The sequence below is a fragment of the Anser anser genome, assembly GCF_964211835.1.
Source record: "Anser anser genome assembly, chromosome: 26".
NCBI lineage: Eukaryota > Metazoa > Chordata > Aves > Anseriformes > Anatidae > Anser > Anser anser.
The window spans coordinates 698,554-708,132 of NC_139747.1; the positions used below are offsets into that span (position 1 = coordinate 698,554).

The 9,579-nt window shown below is 58.9% G+C and overlaps 1 protein-coding gene across 1 annotated transcript; it reads right to left on the minus strand.

Moving 5' to 3' along the window:
- Window positions 1-1,220: 1,220 nt before the first annotated feature.
- Window positions 1,221-9,396, minus strand: IDO2 (indoleamine 2,3-dioxygenase 2). Its single transcript, XM_083811816.1, is given in 11 exon segments — window positions 1,221-2,268; window positions 3,742-3,890; window positions 5,280-5,331; window positions 5,521-5,638; window positions 5,764-5,863; window positions 6,461-6,475; window positions 6,789-6,907; window positions 7,052-7,171; window positions 7,725-7,820; window positions 8,547-8,788; window positions 8,791-9,396. Coding segments are annotated over 11 exon segments (1,449 nt in total). The 5' UTR covers window positions 8,876-9,396; the 3' UTR covers window positions 1,221-1,915.
- Between the last annotated feature and the right edge of the window lie 183 nt (window positions 9,397-9,579).

Sequence of the window (9,579 nt, forward strand, 5' to 3'; positions counted from 1 at the left end):
GCGCAGCCGCCGCAGAAATGCGGAGCCGAGGGTGCGTTGGCTGCTCTTGCTTCACGTGCTGTGGCGCTTCTGTCTCGGTGCCTGTGTGCTACGGGTTGGGCTGACCCCCGCCTCGGGCTGGGTGCTGCGCGTACCCGCTGCTCCAGAGCGCAGGGGAGGACCTTGGCTTCATCTGGGGCGGTTTTCCTTTGCTGGACCCTTTTGGAAACCGTATGTCCCCTCCCACAGCGCGATATTGATCACCGAGAATTAAGAAAGTGAGCCCTGTGTGTGCCCAGAAGTTGCAGCGTTACCCTGGTGGCATCCTGAACCCTCAATCAGGAGCTGCAATGACGCTGGTAATGGAGAATAAAAGTACAGCCTTATCACTCGGTGCATCGCCGCCAAGCGACCGCCCGCTCCTTGAGGCCCCTTGCTGCCCCGGTTTGCTCGCATCTCTCCTCCACGTCCCCCTTCCAGCTGGCTCTGCGTGACTCCAGCAGACTCCGGTTTGCCAGCAGGCAGCCTGGGGGTAATTGTGGCCCAGCCACAGACCCAGCATCCATTTCAGATCTCTGCCTGTTACTCAGACTGGAAGCAGGCATTTCAGTAAGCAAGCCTGTCAGGTAATAGGGAAATGTGGGGCAACCAGGAGCCCTATTTTTTAGACTGGGCAGCTTGTTTTTGTCAGCCCAATACCAGGTCCAGCCTGAAAGAATCACAGAATACCCCAAGCTGGGAAGGACCCGCTCGGATCGCCGCATCCAGCTCCGGAAGGGTGTGATGAGAGCTGGTGGCCTGAGGCTGCCTTCATGGTTTGGGACCTGCACGTGCCCGGCAGCGCTGGGCCCTGAAGAAATGTGCCCTGCCGTGGCGTTGCAGTGCCATACTTCATCGCTCCGGAGGCAAGAGGAGCTGAGGCTGACAGACGGGGGTGCCAAAGGCCTTGGGGCGCAGCGGAAAGCCCCCGTCCTGCGAACCGTTTGCGCCCCACGGCCCCCCCCCCACCCCCAGTACTCACGGCAGCACTCGTGAAACACAAACCCAAATTCTGCTTTATCTGCCCCCCACGCCACCTGCACTCCGTGCTGCCGGCCCTGCGGCTTGCCCCGGGCGGCTCGGGGCGGACAGCGGGCGTCTGCTGCCACCTCGCGCTGGCAGCGGGCTCGGGCCTTGCAGGCCGCTCAGGGCCTGGGCGCCCGCCCTTGCGGGGGACGTGCGAGCCGGGCAGCACAGCCAGCTTTTAGGAATTCAGCTTTATTAGCCTGGGCAGTTCCCCTGCTCTCCAAGCTGCTCTTGCAGCCCCCGCAGTGGGGCTCCGAGGCCGCTGGGGGACAGGGGGCTCCTGCCACGCTGGGTGCCCCGGGTGCCCGTCGGGGCTACGGACGGCGGCACGGTGTTTGCCCTGGCAACCTCCAGCAGAGAATCGTGAAATCACGGAAAAGTAATCACGGCAAATACGCAGACTGGGCCTGGAAGGGACCTGCTCCTAATGAACTCGGCCCAGAACTAGAACCACCAGCAGCGGAGATGCTTTGGGGGTGTATCTGCTAGCGCCAGCCTCCAGCAGCTGCCAGCCGCGCTCTGGAGAGCAGAGCCGTGGCAGCACCGCACCCTGGCTGCATTCGGGAGACCCCCCCAGGGGCTGTGCCCGGCCCTGCCAGCCGTGGGGTCCGGGCCGTGGGGGGGTCCTGGCGGGGGCAGCTGCCACGCACGACACCCAGGGGTGGCGTGGGGCAGGCAGGGATGCCGCAGAGCAAGCGGCTTGGAACTGGGGAGGAGAGAGGCAGCTTGCTCTGAGCCTGGGACCTGTGCGAGTGGGAAGGGGCTGCAGGGAGGGAGGGAGGGAGGGGGTGTCAGTGATGGTCGCCGTTTGGCTCGAGTCCCGCAGCCTCCCGTGCCTGCCCTCGGCAGCGCCTCGGCAGCCGCCGGGGCATCAGGCGCTTATCAGCCCGTCCCTGGTGGTGTCCCTGACGCTCTTCAGGAAGCTGAAGATGTGCGACCCCCCGGTCCCTTTGGCCTCCAGCGCAGCCGGGGGCCTCCCAGCCCAGCCGCCCACCTCCGCCCGCCCCGCCTTGGCTTTGGCCACGGCGATGTACTTGGTGACGATGGTGATGTGGTAGGACCTGAAGTCCGCCAGCGCGGCGACGCAGCGGTTGAAAGCCGCACGCAGCCGCGTGTCTCCGGAGCAGAGCACGTGCTGCTTCAGGGAGGGCGCCCGGCAGATCTCCTCGATGAAGGCTCGGTGGGGAGGGGGCATGTAGTCCCTCATCCTGTGCAGGAACACGGCTGCAAAACACCAGCAGAGAAAGAAAGAAGTTGAGGGGAAATGGGATGAAGCTCTCAGAGAGCGGCCGGGCTGCAGCCAGGATGCCGGTGCGGGCGGTGGGCACGAGTCTCATGCTGCAAAGCCTGGGTGTCCTTAACCCGGACTGTGCAGCTACGTAGGTGGCAGGAAACCTGCTCGAGATACTGCAGTGCGATTCTGTGTCTGAAATGCAAGCCATCAAATATTCCCATCTCTGATCCTGTCTCATATCTTGGTGATATATATCCCTGCTAAGATTGAGGCATGTGGGAAAACTATATAGATGCCAGGCATTCTTTTAGACTGAAATATTGGATTTTCCTCTTCTTGCTTACTCCATGAAGGCCTGTCTATGCACCTGGAAAAACTAATAAAGTTAATGTTAAACCAACAGAGGACCTTAGGAGCGGGTGTAATGTAAATCAAAGAGAAGAGGAGATGCAGATAGTTGGGTCCCTTCCATAACGCAATGTAAATGCTCTCAAAACTCTTCTCAGCTGGCATTTGCTGGGACCACCCCTGCCCTTTCCTACCCGTGCTGATCCTCACCTGGATGCCCTTGGGAAGGCTGTGCAGGGGCAGCTGCATCCCAGCCAGGAACTAACCCAGGGCTTTTGCCTCCCAGATCCCTGGGCTGGAGCCCAGCACAGGAGCAAGCAGGGGGCCCAAGCCCCACTCAAGTGCTGCGTTGGGCCCCCCGTCAGTGCCTGGGGAAGCCCTCTGCTTGCAGGTGCTGTGGCGTACTGCCTGCAAACACCAAGCACAAAAACCCCAAAACAAACCTCCTGCCAGCTGGTGCCCTCTGCCCAACCCCACCTCTGTCCCCAGCATTGAGTTATGCCATTTAGTGCCAGGTAAGATCCTCCTCGCAGTCTCCTGTCCTCTCGTCTGTCTTGGTGCATTAAATGAATTGAGAAAGAAAACCCATATTAGGTCAGTGCTTCATTAGAGTTGTTTTTAACCCTAAAAGGCAGGTTTTAGCCCTTGCTCTCAGCCTTTATTTATTGTTTGCTATTAGCGTGGTTTCACTAATTTCTGATAAATATATTCTGTTGTGGGCCAGACTATTGCAAAGCTATGTGAATGGATGAGCTCAGTTACTGGCAGGATGCTGGCATGCTCTGCTCCCTCATCTCTGTACCCATATATAACCTCAGTAAAAAGTTGACATGCAAAAAACAAAGTCTGTCCCTCTGGGAATTTATAGCAGCGTGGAGGTGCTTGCCAGAGCCTCATTTATGGACTTCCTCTGTAATGTACTGAGGAGAGCCTCTTCCCAGCCAGATGCTGTGACAGGGCTTTTGGGAGGGTGAGATGGACACACGGCCCTATCAGCTGGTAAATCTGCCGTAGGCAAAGCCATGGGAAATGCACTGGCTTGATTCTGTGCCCCCTCAAATTGTTAAAAAAAAAAAAAAAAGAGCGAGAGAAAAAAGAAGAAGTGTTTGACTTACTGCTTTCCTGGCTGTGGTGAATCCCCAAGAACTCATCAAAAGCATGCAGGACGGTGCTCTGTGCCGCGCTCCCTCCCGAGTACGCCATGGGCTCCTCGGAGACCCCTTCGAACACCAGCCCGTCCGGCATCGCGGGGTTGTCCTTCCAGCTGAGCCAGGAGACAAGGTGCTCAGGAAGGGGGCGGCCACGCAGCGAAGCCCCCACGTTTTGTAAACAGGTCAGACTGCAGAAAAGTGACCCTGGGCTGACAAGATTGGGTAAAACCTTCCTGACCCCGTCCTTGAATCACCTCCCCCTCACTGAGCCTTGCCAGCTGTCCTCAAGCACAAGATAAATTCGGAAACTAAACACCACATCAAGGTGCACAGCAAGGTCGCAGCTGTAGGGAGAAATCCATCACTGTCTGTCTTCCCACAAGCGAGGGATCGCTGTTTGGGTCTCCAGGCTCTGGCATTCACCCCAGGGCACACTCCTGGGACCAGCCCCCGCCGTGGCTGCGTCCCCAGCCCCTGTGCCAGGTCCTGGGGCTTGGCACTGGGTGGGCAAGAGGGGAGCGGCTGCCCTGCTGCGCAGAATAAAACGGCAGCACCTAAGGCATTTGTTCCCTGAGTCCCCGTTAGGAGAAGCCCGGTTGCCCTTGCACCACTAAGAGCCACACAAGAGCACCTCTGAGCCCTTGAAGTTTTGACTTGGGATTTTTCTCTGTTCCCGCTGATGATGTCTTTAAAGACAGTGCAGGAGAGCCTGTCTGTTTCTTTCAGCAGAGCACAAGCCCGTAATGTGATTTCCTCCCTCTCATAAAAGATGCTCGCCCTCAGTAGGGCTGGGAACTGGGCAGCGCTGCTGCCTCCCCCCTCTCCGTACACCATTAACTCACAGCCCGTGTCATACTGGTTTATGCGCCTGTTGTGCAAAAATGGATAAATGCTCTCTTACAAATGGAAAGAGAAGTTATAATTTCAGAGAGATAATGTGCCTGGCACAAAAATATCTCTTGACCTTCCGAAGAATGCACCATTTCATGAAGCTTTCAGTACTGGCTGTTAGGGCTGTTTGCAGAAGCAGATTTTGCCCAAATTGCAGAGAAAATAGATTCATTATCAAATACCTTAATATTTTTAGCTCTCCCATGGATGTATTTATAGTAACCTCTACTAGTGGGAAGTTGTTATAAGCAGAAGGGAATTTAAAAGGCATGTTTTTCCAAGCTGATGACCATCAAGACAAGGTCAGTTGGGATAAAAAATGAAAGAAACATAATCAGGATGCATGGAGCCTTTTGACTTAGGAATGCTGAGATATGCCGAACAGAAATAAAAATAGAAACCCCCTGAGAAGCCCAAGAGTGGAGCAGTTTGGGATGCTTGCAGCCCAGCAGGGAAGATGAGGGATAACAAAACCACAGCGCTGGGCTCTTGTTGCCATATTGCTGCCTTGCCCAGCTAAGCAGCCCCAGCAGGGCTGCCCCCTTCCCAGTGGAGCCCCTGCTCCCCCTGCCCGTGGTGTCGTTGGAGGAATGGAAATGCTCCATACTCACCCGGAGAGGAAGATCCGGATCACGGCATAAAACACTGCTGGATCCACGTAATCTAGGAGGAAATCGGATCGGAGGTGTCACTGCGGGCAGTCGGCATCGGCGTTTCCCACGGGCAGGGCCTTTATGAGCTGCTCTCTGGGCCAGGCACGAGCGCATTCGCGCAGTGCACCCGGTGAGCAACCCCATGCACGGCACCCTGAGGGTGCGGGCTGCCCCGCAGGCTCCTGCAGGCTGCTGTTACCATGCATCCGCTGCAGAGCCTTGCCCATGGCTCCGATGGCCGTCGCCAGCCCCTGCAGGGCTTGGTGCAGGGTCTCCTCGTCAAGCTGCCGGACGGCACGAATGGCCTGAAGGATCGCCTGCGAGGAGAGAGGGAGAGCACGAAGCGATGGAGGGGCTGGGCTGTGCTCTGGGTACTTGCTGGAAGCCCCAAGGGCTGGGATCTGGGGCCAGGCAGCTGCAGGGCGGGGGGCTTGCACCCTACCTTAATGCCAGGCACGGCCGCCTTCTCCACCAGGAACGTGACGAGGATGAACCCCCTCAAGCTCTCTCCCCCGGGCAGCGATATGATGGGGTCCAGGTTCCTGCAGGGGCGAGCGGGGCGGTCAGCAGCAGCTTTCCCCGTGCCCTCGCCTGCCCCCCAGCCCTGACGCTGCGTCCCAGCCACAGCGCTCTTGTGGGGCAGTGGCACAGGGCGGCAGGGAGCTGAGCTCTGCTGCTGCCTCCCAGGGATGGGTGAGATTTTTGGAGGAGCTGCTGCGTGCAGCCGCCTCCCCCAGCATCAGGACAGACCCCAGCTCCCCCACCCATGCAAAATCCTCCTCGTTGCAGAGCCTTCTGCACCCCGAGCAAAGGGAAGCTGGCACAGGGCAAAAGGGAACATCATGCTCTGCTCTGGCTCTGAGGGATCCTGAACCCTCCTTGTGCCCACGCTGGGCTACAAGTCTGGTCCCTGACAGGCAGGCTTTGCACGGGCTGGAACAGCCATGGTTCAGCCGCGATCATGGTGGCTTTGCCGTTGTTTCGGTGGTGTTTGTGTGCCAAAGACCGAGCTGTTTTTCTTCTGCTTGTGTATCGAGAGAGAGGTTTAACCTAAGCAGAGCCCTGCAGTGTAGGAGCACTAAGCCAATTCAAACAAAACTAATACTGTTAGAAAATAAATAAGCATCTTAAATACTTACTCAATTTCCAGAGGCCTGAAGGCATTTTGGGCATTGCCAGCAAATACACAGGGAAAGGGGAGAGGGAGAGAGAGAAGTGTTATAAATTGTTCTAGCGATGGACTGTGCTGCGTAACACAAACGAGTTTTCTCGCCAGAGGGCAGCGCCATCCCTCGGGCAGACATTCCCACTTGCCCCACACATGTGCCCATGGGGCAAAACCCCTCCCCAGCCCTTAGCTGCGAGCTAGCCCCCCAGTTATGGTGGGTTTAAATGGTTTTGGCCAGGACTGGAGCTGCGTGGGCTTGAGCCGCTGACCCGGCTGCAGGAGCCGCGTTCGCTGTTTACCCGCTGGGGTCCTTCCTCCTCCAGTTGGCCAAGACAAAGTCTGCGTGGCTGAGGATGGGGGGGAGCCCGAGGGCCTGCGAGACCTCCCAGAAGGGGACGGCGAGGTGGCGGGGCAGGACCTGGGGGGCACAAAGCACAGGAGAGGTTGCGCCCCAGCTCTGGCCTTGGGAAGGAGGCTTGGCCCCAGCGGGACGGCTCTTGCCGCAGTCCCAGGGGAGCAGCATGCGCGTCAGCTCCCCAGGAGCAGGGGAACCTGCTGTTACCTTCACGGTGCCCTCCTCGCCCTCCTGCCACAGGTAGCCCATGGTGATGAAGCTGAGCACCAGATGGGCCAAGTACAGCTCCTCGCGCCCTCGGAGGTGCCGCGTGCTCAGCTGAGGCATCTGCCAAAGAGACCCTGGTGGGCAAGGAGCATCGCAGCCATGCAAAGGGCCCCGTCCGGGGGGGACCTGTGTGCCCCCCCAGCCAGGAGTGCCCCTCCTGTCACCTCTCCCTGCCCTTTTCCTTTCCCCCCCGCCCCTGCAGCGCTCGCTATGGACGGACTGGTTTGCTGCGTGCGATGGTTTGCTGCGTGCGATGGTTTGCAGTAACCCAGGGGATGTCACTGCCCCGCGCCGGGAGGAACGCGGGAGCTGCAGCTCTCGTGACATCTAGAGGGTTTCCCCTGCCACCGCACTCCGCGCCTGCCTTGGCCCAGCAGCTGTGTAAGGAGTTATGGCTGTGCCGAAGGCTTCGCCTCTGCATCGCGTTCGTTATAACTAACGGTCCCTCCATGCGCTTTCCGTACACACTGTCCCTCCGTACGGCAGCACCAGCTAAGGCAGGAGCAGCACACACTGAGACACGCAGAGCTGCCCGTGCACAGGGATCCTGCCAGACACAGCTATGCCAGACCAAGGTTGAGGGCGCGCCGACCAGCAGCGGTCGCGCATTTACCTGGTGAACACGCGAGCGGAGCCGATGGCTCGCAATCAGCTGGGGCAGCTCGCGGGCGATCTCCATCCACGGGCCATAGGGAGCCGGCAGCTCTGTCTTGGTAGGTGTCGAGAAGCAAGGGGGGGGGGCTGTCAGCACACAGCCCCGCGCACAGCACCTGCAGCGCTCCTCTCCCTGCGCTCCAGCAGAGCAGCCCGGTGCCGAGAGCTGCTGCTGGTGCTGCTGGGGAGCCTGCCCGCCCCAGGCCCGGAGCTGCGGCAGGAGCCGACCCCGTGCCCCCCACCCTGGGCAGAGGTTTCTGCGGGGAGGGACAGGAGCGGCTGTCAGCCAGCCCGGGCTCCAGCATCCATCCAGCCCTGCGAGTCGCAGCTAATGGTTTATGTCTGGTTCCCCAACTTGTAATATCAGCCTGCATGATGGTGAATTAATGGGCGATAAACAAGTATCTGCCTGTCCCTGAGAGCTCCCTCTGTAAATTGCGCCCCAGTGACAAATGTCTCTGCTTTCAGCACGGGAGATTTGCCTTCTAAATTCTCTCCTCGTACTCCTGTGAAATCCTGTAAATCCAAGGCCAATATCTGAATTGCAAAGCTCCTTCCCCTCTCCCCTGTGCCACGTGCTGCAGCCAGTGTAATTTTTAAAGTGAGGAATTTGTCCTATGAAACTGCCTGAGACAAAGTATCACAAGCATTCCTCATCGATTTTCTAAACCCTTATAAAATAGTGTTAAATGGACGCCCAACCAGCGCACCGCTCACCCACCCCCCTATTTCCCTGCTGTTTCTTGCAGCCCACGGGCACGGTGGCACGGCCACCTCCTACCAGAGGGCTGGGAAGCAGGAAGCCGTAATCCTCCGAGAGCTGAAACCGGCTCAGCGCCGAGGGCAGCGGGGTCTCCTCCTTCCCATCGCCGGCCTCCATCACCGGTGCTGGCCGCGGGGCTGGGACGCGCTGTGGCTCCGTGGAGGCACCGACTGCCCCGTGCCTGGTATGTGCTGAGCCAGCGCAGCGCGCCCCGGCCACGAACCTTGTCCTGGGGGGGCAGGTGAGGCCCCGGCCGCCCGCGGCCAGAGGGGTCGAGCAAACACGATTAAAGGTTGCTGATAAGCCGGTGTCGTGGAGCAAGCGCCGAGCCCCGTCCTCGTCAGCATCCACCTCTGGAGCGGGCTCGGGGAAGGCTCCTTGCTGCGGGCGGGGGCTGCGAGCTGTCCCCCCCAGCCTGGGATCTCCTCAGCAGCGCTGGTGGCTGACGCTCAGGGGAAAGCCCACGGCTCCCAGCAGGGCCCGCACCCGGCTGGTGACCCCCCAGCGCGGGGGCTCCGGGCGCCTTGTCCCCGCAGGAGCAATGTATGCTCCATCAGGCATCAACTGCATCCTGAGCCCCGTGCTTGCACAAGGTGCTGCTGATTTACGCGCTAATAATATGCCCAGCGCAGACAAGATAGATTAATGGAAGCCACAACTGAAGCTGCTGCCACAAAGTAAGTGCGGCGTGGCAGGGAGTAAAACTCCCTACTCCACATTTCATGTCAGTTAAGGATTTATCTGCATTTCCGGCTAACTCCCTAATGACTGAACGTGAGCTGAGGTTGTCATTAAATTCCCACTGCCAAACAAAGCACAAGATTCTAATGATGGTTTTAATTGTGCCCGCACCGTAGGCTGCCCATGCTCTCCCCAGGGCTGCACACACCCAGCCCCAGGGGAGTCAGAGCTGACACGGAGGGCGATCAGACGCCCTTGCGATGAGGGTCTGGGGGTTTCTGACCTAATGTCATGCACAGCACCAAAACTCCCTGCCCATTAGGTGGCTCATGCCACTGTCTGGCCAGAGATGAACGAAAGTAGGCCAAAC